The sequence below is a fragment of the Embiotoca jacksoni genome, unplaced genomic scaffold (assembly GCF_022577435.1).
Source record: "Embiotoca jacksoni isolate LCO1_2020_lvr unplaced genomic scaffold, fEmbJac1.0.p SCAF_16, whole genome shotgun sequence".
NCBI lineage: Eukaryota > Metazoa > Chordata > Actinopteri > Embiotocidae > Embiotoca > Embiotoca jacksoni.
The window spans coordinates 5,612,608-5,630,343 of NW_027185296.1; the positions used below are offsets into that span (position 1 = coordinate 5,612,608).

General features: G+C 41.4%; 1 protein-coding gene across 1 annotated transcript in view; it reads right to left on the reverse strand.

Moving 5' to 3' along the window:
* faf1 (Fas (TNFRSF6) associated factor 1) overlaps positions 1-17,736 on the reverse strand; it is a 62,035-nt gene that overhangs the window by 40,630 nt on the left and 3,669 nt on the right. Inside the window, exons 2-7 of the mRNA XM_069150441.1 lie at positions 17,380-17,448; positions 14,827-14,873; positions 11,680-11,945; positions 11,448-11,539; positions 10,456-10,547; positions 3,372-3,477 (exon numbers count right to left, since the gene is read on the reverse strand). Of these exons, the coding sequence (XP_069006542.1) occupies positions 3,372-3,477; positions 10,456-10,547; positions 11,448-11,539; positions 11,680-11,945; positions 14,827-14,873; positions 17,380-17,448 (672 nt within the window). The remainder of the gene's footprint in view (positions 1-3,371; positions 3,478-10,455; positions 10,548-11,447; positions 11,540-11,679; positions 11,946-14,826; positions 14,874-17,379; positions 17,449-17,736) is intronic.

Below are 17,736 nucleotides of genomic sequence, written 5' to 3' on the forward strand. Positions count from 1 at the left end.
ACTAGTAATGAAGAGGCAGCAGTCAGAGGTTAAAGCAGCATCAGAGAAACAACAAACTAATGCCCACCACAGAGAGAGTGAAGGTGAGAGGTGGAGAAGGAGGAAAGCGGAGACAGACAGTGAGAGACACCTGGCAGAGGACAATCTGATCTCACCACAGAAAGAAAACACAGCTACACACAGCAGACCTGCCCACCTGAAACTACACCAGCACAATCTGCAGGCAGCCCTCTATGGACGTGTGAAAAATATGGTGCCATTATGAGAATCTGATGAAGCCATATGAAAGATAAACAAAATAATTGAGAACAAATAGCAACCTAAAATCAGGGTAACAAAATGCCTTGCCTTCATTTCTCCAGGTAGCTGATTTTTTTTGTTGCAGCCCTCGGTTACAAAGTATTGTATAGGTTGGCCTCAGCAGCCATCAACATCCATGGAACAAGACTGTCTAATGCTGCCCCCTGTCTACCACAATAGCCATCTCACGAATGAGTTTGACTGCAACACATTAAAACAATTACATTTAATAACTGATGATAATATTTTATATTGGAAATTCCTACTTACAATTGCCATGTAAAACTTATTTGACTGTTGCAATGTGATTATATGACACAGGGAAGTATTGGTTAAGAAGCAATCACTGTTCAAACACTCCAGCGGCTTCTGAAAAGTATCCTTCAATCTGACTTGTATACAGAAGCTGAAATGTAAAGAAAATCTCTTAAACAGAGCAGAAAAAGATTCATATCAAAGTCTAATGCTTCTGATTTGTGTGTAGCCGTTCATGTTGAGATGAAGCAGGAATGTATGAGCCAGTTATACACAACATTAGCGAAACTGGCTGTAATGCTGAGCTGCTGGGCAATACGCCTCACAGCAAAATTAATGATCCAATCATTGTAAATGCCAATTGCCTATAATCCCTGGCTGGAAGCATATCAAAGAAAAGGAAAGGTTTCCGTTAAACAGTCACAAGCTCTCTCTCTCTTGCTCGCTTTCTTCATCTCCCCTAGGCACCAGATGCCTTTCTTTCATTCCCTTTTCGATCCAACCTTCCCTTTTCTCAGCTCTGTCGCCCTGTCTACTTTTGGTTCCTATATGTCTCCCAGCTGCGGGGCAGGGATGGGGCCCAGGCCCGGCCCCGGGGGGCAGTAGACGAGGGAAATCCCCAGGACAACTGGTCTGGTCACGGACAACTCAGGACCCAGCAGCTATCCCTATTCTACCCTCTACTTCCCTGGCAAACATTTGCTCTCCAGCTTAGCTCAGAAGCTAGCCAGCAACTTACCCCCACACTCTTGTCTGGTAATGCCAATCAGAGTCTACACAGCCTTGAGCTCTAGAGATGGAGAAGAAAGAAGGTGGAAAAGGGACACTGGGAGAGAGAGATGGAGAATGAAGGGATAGAAAGGGAGGGGTAAGGGCAGTTCCCTGAGAGCCACAAGGCAAAGCCAGAGTCTTTGGCAAAGACAAACAAGAAGACAAGACTCTATCCCTATTGATATGCACAAGCAGGGACCATCGGTTAGTCTTCAGCTAAGACAAAAGGGAGAATGGGGAGAGAAAGGTGCTCTGTAGTGGAGTCCATATGTGTGAGTGGACACAGTATGAGCAGAAAAGGGAGTCAGACAGGCTGAATATGGTGTTACTTCTTTGTTGCACTCGTAAGTCTTTTTATAGCATGACAGAAATACATTCCCCTTCTTGTTGGTGTCTTGTATTATTGTTTTTACGTCCGAAATTTGTACAGTCTAATCCACAGCAGTCAACTCACAGCCACTTCACTCAGGTCATCCACAACACCTATTTGACTCACGCGAACGATTGTACTTGCACCTGTAGCTGGCACCTGAACTTTACTGAGACAGTCCCTGCGTGGTTTATACACATGATATATACAGGTTAAAGTCGTGGGCCTCATTTTCACTGCAGGGGGCCTTGAGATGCCTAAAGACAAGCATGTGTAAGGAAAAGACCGCGACATGGAGGCCTGTTTAAGCCCACATTGTCCCTTCTCCATCCCCTATGGCCTCTTACAGCACCCCCACCAAGCCAACAGTCCTTTGCCTCCTTTCTCTGTCCATGATTCCCTCCTCCCACACCGCAGGGACCCCTCCCCAGTGTTTGTAATCCCAGCAGAAACACTTAAGGTTCACAGTGGGTGCTCATCAAAACCATCTGCCTGAGAAGAGAGTGAGAGAGAAAGAGAGATGACGGAGGGAGGGGAAAAAGGAGGGAGCGAAGGAGGAGAGGGAGAAGTCCAGGGAGGTACGCTGCCTCCAGTTCAGATGCTGGTTGTACTAATCTGTTCAATTAGCACCATTACAAGCCCTGCTAGAAGCCTGATTATTATTAGTGTAATCTTCACCCGCACTAAGGACCCAGGCCTGAACCACGGTGGCTGCGGTGAGCAAAGAAGGAAGAACACCTTTTACTGTTGCTCGAGAGTAAACAATTGGTCTGGATGTAAAACACAGGGATCATGAAAAACTGAAAAACCAAAAGTCCAAAAAAACTAAAGCCACAGATACAGATTTCAAAGCTGCTGTACTCATTCTAAATTATAACATTTTACCAGTGAGGTATGATTAAAAGTGGCCCTTCTTTGGGGAGAGTATTTCCTCTCACCTGTGACAGCAGGCTACACGCCCTGAATAATAAATGACGCCTGCTCAGGTCTCCCTCTGCACGGGGGGTTAGAGCAAGACAGTCTACGGCATACTATACATACATATAATGCATGTATTTATGTGTAGGCAAGCTCTGATTTGAAACATTCACCCACACGCTTACTCATCTACATAGGCAAGCAAGCCCACACTTAATATTTTCATGCTCCTTAAATTCCATTGGCAGCTGTGATAATAATAACCGATGGATAAAAGAGTTGCACTGCCTTCACATCGGGTCCAGGATGAGTAACTATAAATATTTCATAGGCTGCCAAAGCTACTATTTAGTTTAAGACGAAGACGATGAATGGACTCTTTCCATTGCTCCCGCATGCCTAGATCAAACACTGTTCAGCCATTTAAACTGGCTCCTAGACTGCTGAGAGAGAGGGAGAAAGACGCAGCGTAGGGGAACTGGGGAGAGATAGAGGGGGTTGTACCAAACCGCAGCTGTGAGAGTAATTATGTGCTCTGAAATGTGATCATTTGTGATGAATAATGAATCGATGGCTGAGATAGACTAGCGATGTTTGGCAAATGGAATGAAAGCTGTGTTATGGGAAGCAGGAATCAGGTACAATAATAATAATAATAATAATAATAATATGTATGCGGGAGTCTGTGGGTCGGTGCATGAAACGTGAGGTTCTGGTGTCCGGAGTGGTGTGTTTACATGCTACGGTGGCGTCATACCTCCTGTATGGTTCTGGAGCCGGGGAAGTTGAGGCTGTAGTCCCTCTGAGCCTCACGATGGCTAATGACCAGCAGGAAGTTCTGGTTTAACGACTCTTGGAGAGCACTAAATGAGAGGGGACAAATTACAACAATAAGACACGGGGATGAACACTGCAAAGGACAAACACACAGATTGATGCGGAGAGGGCACAAATACAAGAGGTCACACAGAATATTAATGCAAGAGGCAGAATAAAAGGGGGCAAAGAAAAACAAACATTATCACTAACAGTGACTAAGTCAAGTAAAGGGCGAGCTGGAACTTGTCAACGAGTGGTAGCCTGCGCACCCACGGGGAGGAGGGTGCCTCCTCAGGGGGCCAGTCACCCACTTTACTGGTTGTGTCTTAACAAGCCTGGCCAGAGCCATGTTCAGCACAGCGGGCTGCCACAGTAACAGCATGGAGTCCATCAATCTGCCTTATTGCTAACAAACCTGGAGGCTATTAAGAAACAAACCCAGGAGAGCCTTCAGCACCTTTTTAACAACAAAACTGAAGAGGCTTTAAAAGCAAAATTTTTAGCTTGCCTTGTTCTGTTTTGAAATCACCTCTCTGCTGTGTTGTAGAGGGGCCCAGTACTCACATTGTACATATGCACAAACAAATTCTTGTAAAATTGCCACAATTGTGACCTAATAGCTAGTTTTGTTTTTCTAACATGCATGTAGCCTGGATTACTGTAAACAGAGCCAGGTACCTGTTGATCTTGCTGCAGGCAGGTCATAAGGTATGTATTGATCCTAAACTACACTTCAATTATCTCCATCTGCATCCACTGCAGCATTAAGAAATGTTCTTCAAAATGAGCAGTATTAACACAGCGTAGCGAAGTGATAAATACACTGACAAAACAAAAATGAAGACATTTTAAAGGAGGTCTGTTAAATAAAACCAAGCGATTATGAACTTTACCAGTAAAGTTCATAATCTGTCATAATCTGTTAAAATGGCAATATTTTGTGGGTTTTTTTTTCTCTCGTTAAAGCATGATAAATGATCATGAGTATAAAAAGAGAGAGAGAAGGTGTTTACAGGTAAGCACTGCTCTGAGATGTTGTTCCCGGACTGACACCAGTAGCTCGCTCAGTGACTTAGAGCGGTGTCAGGGACGCAGCATTAGAAAAGAGGAGGTGGGGGAACTTTTGGAAGCTTCATTTACAATAAGCTGTGAGGTTAAGTAGCGTTTTGAGCAAACGCTGCGTCTGTGAGGCTGAATAGCAATGGGAGGCTTAGAGGCCGAAACAGGCACTTAATCGGGGCTCAGAACCCAAGGAGAGGAGGAAGAGTTGAGAGAAAGAGAGGGATGAGGGAATTAATATGTAGCGCACACATTAATTATGCAATCACACCCTTAATCTGCGCAGATCTGGACGAGCTTATGTTAACAGAAGCTCAAATTTACTGTAATGACAGCATATTTACATTGACTAAAACTACGAAATCAATATGTAAATGTAATGTTTGTTGTAGCTAACTGGAGAAGATTGGAAATGTGTGGAGTGGGAAAGATGGATGCATATGTAATGGGGCTGAGCAGAAGGATGAGAGGGATGTGTGCATGTGTGTGTGTGAGCGAGAGAGAGAGAGAGAGAGAGAGAGAGAGAGAGAAGAGAAAAGGAAGGGGTAGGGACACATAAATAAGGATCTAGCTAATATCACGATTATGTTTGGACACAGTCCCGAGCTGCTGCTGGCAGGCGGCGAGACTCCTAAATAGGCAGAGATAGAGGGTAAACTGAGTGGAAGTGTTACTCTGTCCTTCCAAGCAAAGAAGGAACATCTTATCAGTCATTTATGGCAGGCCCACGAGCCATTTGGTGTGTGCGTGGGTGGCGATCTGTTCAAGATTTACTTTGAAAACTCAGATCACTAATTGTGCTCTATAGAACAAATATAGCTACTTAAAATATCAAATGCATTCAGAGGGGAAAAAACTGCCACTCATAATGAGTAATTTCCTTGTCATGTCCCATCTGTCTACAGAGGCCTGCTGCTTCATATATAAACAGAACAACCATGTTTCAAGTCTAATATCCCTTTGTCTGGACTGCTTTCACCACGGATGTTTTCAAAGCTGCTGTCTTCTGATCGAAGCGGGCCCCTCCAGCACCACAGGGTTGAAATGTGGATGTCTCCGTGTTTGCTTCTGCCTTCAGAGGTCTCTCTCTCACTCAACACACACACACGGTGACATCTAGGTCGGCCTGCAACATCTCCGGAGGCACTTGACATGGCATAAGGGTGCCGGGAGGAAAATGTCATTTAACTTTATGGGCAGCAAAAATGGAGCGTTTTGCAGGGGGAGAAGAGCAGGCTAAACAGATTGGTTTCATTCTGAGGTAAGCCCATCGCCTAAGCTGCGAGTCCCCGCGGCACAGAGCAGACTTTAGACCTTATTAAACTAGCAATGCCAGACACAGAGACACAGAGACACACACACACACACACACACACACACGCGCACACACACGCGCGCACACACACACAAACCTGACATGTACTGACTGCCATAATGTATGTTTCAACAAACTCTTGAAAACAAACGGACCAGCAGAGCACATGCCGACTGATCTCGCCTCCAATACGCACAGAGGAGGTCACGAAGCACACACAAGGTCTTCTTACCTCCTCCACATTTTGCATCCACAACAAAGCAGAAAAATACGAAACCATTCAGGCTCTGCTCTGTTTTGGTCTGCCATCTTGTCCCAAAGTTAATTAGCATGCTAACGGCTGGATCCTTCCCATCAGGGCTGCTTTAGCTAACCAGCTAGCTGTCGCCTTAAACCATGTGTGTGTCTGCTACTGGATAGCCGACACACACATGGAGAGGTGTTTTTCCTCGCGGACAGGAGGCCCCGATAAAAACACACAAATCCTAATGAATCATTTTTGCAATTTCAGACTTCTTCCAGAGTTCAAATTAAAATAACCTCTCTTTGGCAAACATTCTTGCTGGGAGCAGGAGCAGAGAATAAACAAGAAAGGAAACAGGCTCCATTGAAATATTCATCAGGCCTTCATCATTTATGCAAGAGATTAGCTCCTCCTCAACACCCTCTTGTATTCACAGGCAGTCATCAACATGGCCACAGAAAAAAAAAAAAAAAGCCTTCCTCAGACCAGGCTTTAACGCTGCAGTGCTAACTGCACATCACATCACTAACTAAATAACTACCTGAGATGGATTGGTGCTCAAAAGGAAATCTCCCAAATCCTCAAGATTTATTTCTAATCAAACAAGACAACCAAGAGGAGTTTGCTCAGCGGGATCATAATGACAGTGCAGCACTATTTAATCAGTCGGGTTGGTTTAGGTGTGTGTACTGCATGAGCCAAGCTCTACAAAGTAATTGCCAGGGATATTACCATTTATGGGACATTTGCATTTTAACTCAGCTACAATTTGAAGCAAATAAGAAATGTGAAATTACATTTGGGTGGATAACTGTCTTTTCAGACTACAACTACCAACTGGCAAATATACTTTAAGAGATAGCGATAGTTTCAATAACCTCATGTACAATATATAATCTAAGATCACCACTTCACCTGATAACAGTGGTTAAATTGTTGGACAACAGCATTATAAGCTGCAACACAAATTGTATTGAGAAATAGCAATTTAAGCTTTTAGATATTATGATTGGCCGATATTAGCCTATCACAGACAGTGTCTATTGGTATACAAGTTGGCCGATGTTAAACCTTTTTTATACTGAACATAAAGCAGAAAAAGAAAATTTGACTTGAATAATAAACTTAAATTTACACAATGCCGACAAAAACAACATGATAAACTTCACAAAAAGGTAGAATTTATGGCAGAGCTGTCGCACCGAATTGTGTGAGATTGTACAAGTACACTTAATAAAGAGGCGACTGAGTGTGCGGATATTTGAAGCAAACATTGTTGCCGGATGCGTGTTTGAAAATGGCTTTAGAGTGTGCAACAGCCATCCAAGTTGAGACAAACAAACAACTTAGAGGAAAATGAGACACATAGTTTTATTAAATGTTACTAATTAGATTTTCTGTTGCGTTTGGATTTATTTTAGTTAATTAGATGACGATAGTCACGTTAGAAGTGAAGATTCAGGTTTTACTGGTGAAGGTATGAAACAAAGTACATTAACTAATGTGAACCTGTGCAGCGCCGCAGTGTGCTTTACTTGTTAAAGTGAATAAAACACTATCTGTGGCTGTGGTGAGATAGATCACCACAGCATGTCTTCTGGTGATACCCTCAATGTCTTCAACTGTATAGCCAATATTGCATCGTCAAGTTTTTCATATATTAAGAGCCGAGTCACCAAAATAACAAAGCGGACGTTGTTTAGTTATTTCCTGTTATAGAAAGAAAATGTGTGAAGTAGATTTTAGTTTGAGGAAGGAAATGCTAAAATACTGTGAAAGGAAGTTGCTACAGTTTAATGAAGTAACAGTAGACACCTTCAATTGTGATAAATTTTTGGTTCCAGGTTAGATGATACAGTGTTTTCCCTAAATTTGTGGAAGACTTAGGTGCGTGTACTTCACTGGAGGCTTAGGGGCCTTCCTCCAAGAACATTTGTAGGTTGTTGGTTTTTTTTCATAAAAAACATGCAGTTTTATAAAAAAAATTTAACATAATTATTACCATATCTGTGCAAAATTTTCCAAAAATGTGTAAAAGCTAGTTCAAGTAATAAATAAACATCACCAAAAAAGCTTTCAGACAAATTATGTGTCAAAATGTTTTTTTGTTTTTGTTTTTTTACAACAAATTCATATGTATTTTGCTATGGTGGCGCCCAAAAACCCCTTCGGTGCTGCACCTAAACCTTATAATGGTAGAAAACACCCTGTAGCAATGATACCAGATCAGATAACTCACTTCATCATAACACATTTGGTATAGATTTGATAATGTGTGCTTCCCTGCTTGAAAACCTTAAGCCGAGGCCTTTATTGACGCCGAGTTCAGTCTATAGCAACAAATTTGCAGACACCGCAAGCCAATTGCGCACACTGTGAATATATGGTGTGACCACAGTTTATTTTTACTACAAGCGAACAGCTTGTTTGGTCTCATATTCTGTGATCTGTCACTTATCCTCTCCCAGTATGACAGCAGGGTCACAGCGCGCACACGCACGCACACACACAAATGCATGTGAATACACACAGAAGCCCACCCACTCCTCTCAGCCCCAACTGTCCGCCACCAAAATAGCTGACACAGAATAATGAGCTCCCGACACCCAAAATGATATCGATAACACATGGTGAAATGGCAACGGTGCTGCTAAAAAAGACACAGCAGTTAGTGAGTGAGAAGATGAGAAGAGACAGAGAGGAGAGAGCAAGGGAGGGAAGACTGGGGAGATGAGGGCCATTAGCTGCCAACACAATATAACTACCACTTAGCCTAACTAGCAGGCAGAGCGGCAAACTGCCAAATGACTTCTTCTACAAGTGTTCTGCTGACATGTGGATGCTTGTTTGGGGGGAGATTTTTTATTTTGAATCCAATGTCAACAAACAAGGGCCGCTGTACGTAACACCAAAAAAATAATAATAAAGGACATGAATCTGTGAGGAATACGGGTGGAATTCGTGAAAAGAATCCAATCTGCTTTTCTTTTTGATAAAATGGTCAATTTAAAGACTTCACAGAGACGCAGTAAAAATGTCTCAAAGAATGTAATACCAAACGTGTCCCCAGGTGTACTTACTGTATTTATTAACAGCAGAAGAGGATTGTACTTTTTTTTAATTTATTTAACATTCACCTGCTAACTACTTATAGATGCTCTTTTCTTAAAAAATAAATTTAAAAAAGGACCCCGATGTCTTAAATTTAATCATTGATAATGTTAATGCTCTGCTTTGGTGTGTACTCAGCCTTTTGTTGTTATCTTTTATTCAGGTAAACGGCATAAAAAAATATTTAAGGGCAGATCCTTCAACAGCCTGCTTGATAATTAGAATAAAAAACTGTTTATTTTTCCATTAATTCGTTAGGTTATTTAACACTCCAAGACAACGTCCTCAGACAGGCTTCTAAAAATATGAGTCATTTCTTTAACAATCACAGGAGTGGCACTGTACATCATCATCACCCTCATTTTGCCGAGAAATGTCTGCAAAGCACAGATACAATGACAAAAAAACGCAACGAACTCAGGCTCTCCAATCATACAATAATTGCAAGAAATGAATTCTAATAAACATAAACCCAAATAAAATATCTTTCACTCAGTCAAGTATGATTTTTACAGGTGAAATGTCCCTCAAAATTAAATAAAAATGTATCTTGGTCATCCTACAATAAGCAGGTGGAATGAAAGGATATATTATTTATTTGGGTGATGATTACCTAATACTGATGAAAGGACAATCAGATGTTCAGCTGTCTCCTATGATTGTCTTACTGCAATGACTTTACGCCGAGCTGTCTGACATTTCAGAGGGAAAGGTTGCTAATACTGCCACGCATTTACAGAGACGACCGAAGCAACCTCTGGATGGAGAACACTGACTTTATCGAGCTCTTGCTGCGAATATCTATTGTCAGTGGGTGTTAGCATTAATGTAGCAGATGGCTGTAATTTGACAAAGAAAAAAAAGGTATAAATAATAGATATGAAGTGCGGATATCATAAACATTGCTTCTTAAGCGCGAGATGTAAAACGGACAACGGCAAGCAACAATATCAGGCTGAAAAATACAAAGAATGGAGAGAAGGGAATTACTATTTACACAGAGATTGCGGCAGCAGACGTTCCTCTCAAAATGTCACAATGGATGAGAGAAAATGAATTTTCTCCAGCGGGTCAAATGGCTCCTAATAAACCAATGACAATGGTATTTGCTGGCTGGATTCCGAGTGCATCTTTGTTTTAAGTGGACACAGACCGCCACCTGGTGTTTGCTGTAAGGTATTACACTCATGCCACTACCCATAGTATTGCATGGTGTATGTGCACCAGGATGGAAGAAAGTAGAAGATTTATCATGAGATTACACATGAAAAGAAGTGTTGGAGAGTGGTTTACCTGTTATTGCTGGTGCTGGCAGTGGGGGCAATGTCTGGGGTCAGGACATACAGGCTGTTGTTCTTGGGCAGATGTAAACTTCTCAGCACCGTCTGATTGCACACATACACGCACAGATACACAATCATGCAACTTTATAATGGGTCTGATAATAATGAAAAGGAGTTACAGCTGTATTGACAATCAGGGAATTTGTGCTCAACATGTCTGAATGCATACCTGTCCATCTCTAAGGCCTGGGACACACTGCCTGCATGGTGTGTGTGTGTGACTTCTACCTCGCTGTACGGTTGCAGCTTGCTTGCTTGCACGCACGCGTGTGTGTGCACACTTCCAGCATGCCTGCTGTGATGCTGTTACTGCCAGCCCTGTCTTTCTACACTGAGTTTCTTGCAATCAGTAGTTGAATGTTTGAGGTTGAAGTCCAAGTGATCTGTTGTAACCGCTGTAAGCACTGTTTACCCTCATTCAGAAACCGACACAATAAGAGAAGGTGATAAAAACGGGGAGCAGCACTTCACCTGTTAAATTATTAGCAAACGTAAATAGAGCCTATTTTATATACCATTATACATGGGATTACAGATTTTTTTCCCGTTAGGGAAGTGCACACATCATTCCTGAAAAATAGAGGAGACGCCTATTCTCTAAATGACAATCAAAACATTCTGCGACACACACACCATGCAGGAAGTGTGTCCCACTGCGGCATCTCCCAATAAATATTTTAAGGGTCTTACTTTACACGACTAGGAAATAATTGGAAATATAGTTTTTAGAAACATAAGATAGTTGTACTGAAGTAAGACTAATGTTTGTACTGTTGTGGTGACAAGTTCTGCAGTGTGCTTTAAAAAGAAATTGTTGCAGAAATTAAATGGATGTGACTTTCAAATGTTTCAAAACTGAAAAAAACGTTGAACAAGAACAACAGAGCTTAGCTTATATCTGAGTTTTATTTTTAACTTGTGTGTTAGTGAAAAGAAACTTACACTGTCAGACACATCTCCGCTCTTCCATCCCTTCAGCTGCATTTTGGACACTGGCACACCGAGTTCTGTCTCAAGGATCTGTTTGATTTCTCCTGTGAGTTGAATCACACAAAGACAACCAGTGAAGAATTTTTTTTTTTACTTTGCACCTTTCGTGTACAAAAAAGCAGTAATAAAAACTGTGTGCTGTGTGTACCTATCATATGTACATCAGTGTATGTGCGGTGCTCACCCACTGAGCTGCCCTCCTCGAGTACGAGCTCGACCGAGCGTTGCCGGTACTCCACCCTGAAGTTGAGCATCCGGGGCTGACGCTCTACAATGTGTCGGGAGGAAGTGTTCATGGGGCAAAAAGCTGAAGTAGAGGACGATGCAGGAGAAGAGGATGAAGATGAAGAGGAGGGGGGAGGGACTGTTTCTCCTACTGCTGTATCAGCTGCTTCTGAGTGGCTTGGAGGTCCGTACATGCTCGCCTGGCTCGCCTCGCTGGAAAAGTTACTGCAAACAGGTGACGAGGTTACTGATGGTGTGATGGACTGATTGCAGAGACTTCATTTGATAATTTAAGGATAGTTTTATCAAAGTTCATGAAGGACAGAAAGAAATGGCCAGCTGGAAAAAAACAGTCAAAACATGAAAGATGCTATTAGAAACAAATCCAAGAAAGAATTATTGGCAAGTGGCTTTCTGTCCCATTCTCTCTGACAATATCTACTGACTCTCTCACATACTTTTTTCTTTGCTGCTATTTCAGCATATGAAAGTGTGCTCTTTGTTCCCTGCAAGCAGCAACTGTCTTGCAAGAACAGTGTCACACACACAGGCTTTTAAACAAAGGCTCCATTTCATTTGGCCCACAACGTGAGTGAGGTCACCGTCCTCAGGCAAACGATACGTCGACGGCCACAAACAAGTGAGAGGGGGAAATGAATTAATTAAATTAATATGGTAGCATATTATAACCAGCCTCCTTAAACAGACACTTTAGCGAGTGACCAACTTTAGCCAACCAGTAGTTATAGAAAGATTTGCTTTTTCCTCAAATTAGAATTTGAAGAGTAGAGTAGTGAGTGGGGCTTACAAAGGTTAGGTCCTCACATCGGGCGCCCAAATATATTATAGAAGATGATGTAGAAATGAGACAAATGAAGGAGCAGGATGTTTTTACTCCAAAACAGCTAAGAAAAAACTGTGAGTGATCTCGCCAAAATGATTGTTACTTTTCGTGAAAGTCTGAAAAAGAAATAGTGTATTGCACGAGCTCTCAAGGCCGAGTAAAAAAAGATCCGGAGTGCACTTTCACCCAAACTTGGCACAGTAACACTAACGTCCGTTAAAGTGTTTATTGTTGCTGTTTGGGTGCAGTTTCACACTTTCCAACATCTACATGGCGCTCTTCTCCCGCTCACTCCGTGAGGTGGCCTAAAGCAGCCAAAACTGTTGCAGCCTTCACCCATGGAAAAAGTGTCTGGAACAGAAACTGAGTTCAACAGAAGATTTTTATCAATCATTTTTTATGCTCTCACCTACAAGACAATCATCTCAGAATGTTTAAACTGCTTTGTAAAGAGGAGACGAGGGAGGAGGGAAATGCATTTTAGACAGGAGTGCTGGCGGACTCTCCAACTGGCCCAAGCTCAGGTCACGTCACAGTCTGTTTACTGGGCAACGCCAGCCTACTCATACCAATGCCAGCCACTTAGTAAATGTGCTGGCTGCTGGTCACACTGCCAGCCAGCCTCCATTCATAGCGATGTGGGTCCTCAAGAAAGACCAGCAATATTCTCATGGCCCAAAGGCCTGAACGACACCACTGCACATGCATGCATGCGCACACATGCACACAAGAGTGTACACAAAATAAAACGGTTAAACAGAACGTCTCCAGTTTGAGTGGGTTTAGATAAGCTCATTGCATTCATGAGTGTCAACTAACCGTTGAAGGATAGTGAAGGGCACAAAGCCTCTTCAAGAAACCTTTTCTACTCAGAAACTGTGTACAACTCCATTCTTGGCAGAAAGGTTTCTTGCAGTTGCAGTCTTTTATATCATTGCTCTATTAAACAGCAGAATAGAAACCATAGCAGGAGCAATACCCTCCATCTCAGTAGCTTCAGTGTCAGGGTTACTTGCTGGATATGTACAGTATGTATATGGATATACATCTACTAAGCAACAATTCTTTTAAGATTTACCATCTAAATGTTATTTAATCAAAGAGATAGGAGATATACAAAAAAGTAATCTCATCAGTTCTGCATACTTCAAGTGGTGTAAACTGTAAGTTCACGTGGCCTGGTCATCAGTGGGATGAAGAGTTTCCTGCCAATATCAGGGCTCCCACTCGAAGTGAAATGTCAAATTCCCTGACTTTCACTGACTGAATAGCTGAAATTGAGTGACCGGTAATGACCAGAAAAAACAGGCTGCCACTGTGCTGAGCAGACCAAAAACAGACATATTATTTTATTCCCATCAATTTTCAAACTTTCAAAACTTTACATCACTGCTGCTAATGCACAATTATGATCACACACAACTAGGCCTATGCACACTGACACACACTGCAAAAAACTTGTCACGTGCAAACACTGTATTTTAAATGAGAATGGCAAGAAGTGAGCATGCTTCTTTCTGTCTGAGAAGGGCTCAGTCACCCAGTTTTTGAAGTTATCATTTTGTAGCCAAAGTACTTGAAATTCGCATTTTCCTGGCATGTTTGACTTCCTAAGCAGGTACAAGAAGAGGCATATCTTTACAGAAGTGCTTGCCCCTTGTTGACAAACAGAAAGGGGGCAAACCTACTTGCGCAAAATGGAAAACACATGAAATAGTGCGATTTTGTTTTTAATTACATGGAAAATATAATATTTTTTTATAAACGGCAACTGAAATTTAAACATGCAAACCAAATTCACTGATATTCCATGACTTGGCCCAAAAGAATCATCAAATCACCTGATTTTCCTTGGTTTTAAAAGAGTTCTAAAAATTCCCTAATATTCCCTGAACCGCGAGATCCCTGTAATACATTCAGATCTTGGTTTAACCTCTCCTATACTTTTTAGAAAGTTGCACACATTGGTGTCACAGCTCCATATTCCTCGCTGATGTACAATTCATACCCACAACCAGCTTTTCATACTTGCTTGGCATTCTCTAATGCTCTTTTATATGTTCACTCTCGTATAGGGGTCTCCAACGAGTTCTCCAACCAGAGCTCTGAGGAAAAAGGTTGGAGACCCCTGCTCTATTGTGACAAAAATACAACAGTGCATTAAAAAGTCATATCAAGTATAAAAGGCATCAGTCAGTGTTGCAAAGTCAGTTGATACATTTTCTTTGATTTACATTAAATGTGTGGCAACATGGTGATTACCTTTGTAAGATCCCATTCTCCTGTGGTATCACTCCATTGATGGCTGCCTGCAATGAAAACAGAAGTAAATTCTACAATACAATCTTATGCCATTGTTGTGTTTCTGTAATACCTTCACTGTTTGTAAAATATTGTACATACACACACAAATATATATATATATATATATATATATATATAGTCAGAAAATTCAAAAGGCACTCTTTAAAAAAAAAGTACATTTTGACCCGTCACTGATATCACTATTAACAGGATTCCAACATTTGAAAGAAGAAATAATCTAAAATCCCTGAAATTATAACTTCAAAATTAATTTAATTACTTAAATCAACATTGCGCCACCACAACGTCATAATTATGAAATTGGCCTTTTTCATAAAAGCACTCAAATGTATCTACTGGTTAGCTGCTAACATGACTGGTTAGGCCAACAAACCAGTCCACATGTGATCAGGCAAAAGATAATTGTTTTATTTTGGGTGGTTAAATTGGTAATTGTTTGAACAAAAAACAAATTTGTCAGGTTGACAAAAAGTGTGTGTGATAAGTGCTGGCTAAAAAAATAACCCAGTCAAAAAGTGAGTTAGCATATTCAAGGAGGGTGAACCACCAGAACAAAGAAAACTGAAAGGACAAATATAACCAGTGTCAGCGCTGCAGTGAGCCTTTGTTTGAATGGACAATTGATTGGATTTCTCTCGAACATTCACTAAGTTCTACACTGCAACACAAGCAAACCAAAGTTAGTGGGTACGTGCTGATATAATCATATCTACTTTTCTTTTTGCGTTGAATGAAGAAGAAATGTTAAGGCAAAAAGCACATGTAAGGGTCTTGCATTAAAACTGACCAAACTAAGTGTTCAGACAGACACATATTGGATGAACACTTTTAACAAGATAATGATTTCTGCCGCGCTTGTTGAGGAAATGTTCACGCAATGTTAAGATTCGGTGAAATGAACGATTACACATCTTAAGTCGGGACCTCTAATGCAGCATCAAGTCATTATCTTTAGGTCTTATCTGAAGCACTGATGTCTGCCCCTGCAGTTTACCAAATGCTGCACATTCCTTGCTGGTAGACCGCCAAAAAATGTGGTGGAAGTTATCAGGACTAAATATCGTCCAATGCAGTTCTGAATATGAGTCTTTGACGAAGAACTGAAAATTCAACTTTTAGTTGTCCCTGGCTTTTGTTTGTTTAATGGTACGACTATCCACGTTTCTTAGCTCACTTCCGTGGTCTTTGGTTTCTCCTCTCCGAGTCTGCTTGTATTGATAATCAATGTGCAATGGTACGGTATATGTAAAAAAAAAATTAAAGCGAGGACAGGCCCTTCTACATGGAAGACATTTTGACATGTCAGAACAGTTTAAACAACAAAATGAATAATGGTTGGTTCAGTCTCAGGTCCTGGTATAGTGCATTCTGGCTCTCAGTGTCACTGGCCTGGTTTAGGGGGACACTTTAATAGAACGGAGCAATTTGATACCGTTATTAATAACCAGTGCATTTCCATCTATGACAAGTCAAATAGGTTCCGGTACAGGTAACAGAAAATACTGATGCTCAGATATAAATTTGGGGTAACAAAAGTCGACCTGCACCCACTGTTGAGCTACAAAGAGTCTGTAAAAAGATCAAGATATTTGGACAAACTGAGGAGCATGATGCAGGTATTGTGTGTGTAAGGACTGAAATGGAAACGTTCCTGATTATATGTTGTGGCAACAGTATGACTGCAGCAGAGCATACTGACCATAAAGATGGGCAGTGGAGACGTGGAACATAATACAGGAGTGCTCGGAGAAGTTCTTGATGTTTTTTAACTTTGTTTTGTTTTTTTCTAAATCTGGCCAACCTCAAATAAAACCCCTCTCTGCTTTTATGAAACAAGATATTCATCTTCAAAGGATCACAGCAGTGGTGGTATTTCACACAGCAAATGCCATAATTAATGAAGGCATCATTTCTTTAGATTGCCGTCTCCTAATTAAATTAATCACAAAACGAGCTGCATCCAGACTGGACAGGTTAAACATTTTCTGCTCTGCTTAAGAACCCAAATTATGCATGCACACACCCACAAGCAGATTTGTTTTTACAAAAACTAACACCTACTGCAGAGGAGCTGCAAGCCATCAGATTTACAGTCCTCCCCGTCTGTCCTGCTGCTCTGCCTGCTTTGAACTCCTGCCAGCATCAGTCTAAATTTAGACTGACCCCTTCCAATACACACTCCGTGGTAAGGGACTCATCATGAATTAATACAAACCTGGCAGCACATATTCATTTTCAGTGTCTCTCAGCGCAACATTCACTTTACTCAGGACACATTCTCTCTCACAGCTGTCGGGATAAGGGTGACCTTCCAGTCGAGTGTGGTCTGCTTCACAAAAAAACACTCGATAAAATGAAGGATTTGGCCATTACAAAATGACACACAGGGTGTGCTAGTGGAAGTTAACTGCCCTCTTGAATTTGTACTCTAGGCGAACTAAGCCTGCATGACCAAAAGTAAAGCCCAAAGCCAGCAGATAATGAACTTACCACTAAGTCCCAGTTATTAAGCTCTAACAGAGTGATTGCCTCTGCGATGTTGTCAATTCCAGTGCAAGCCTGTGGTGGGAAAAAAACAAAAAGAAGAGAGAAATATATTGTATGACATACTGCAGCAGTTTGCTATAAGAAACATTCAGATCTGCTGTTGTATAAAATAACACATTTCACAATAAAACACAGGGAAAGAATGAAAACAACAGTAATACTTTAACTGCTATGCCATCACATATAACAGCAACATTTAAAGTGATGGAGATTTCACACGGATGACAGACACTCTGCAATGTCTTCATGGAAAGAAGGTCCCCAATGTCCAGTGAATTGTGCCTTTACTTAACTTTGTGG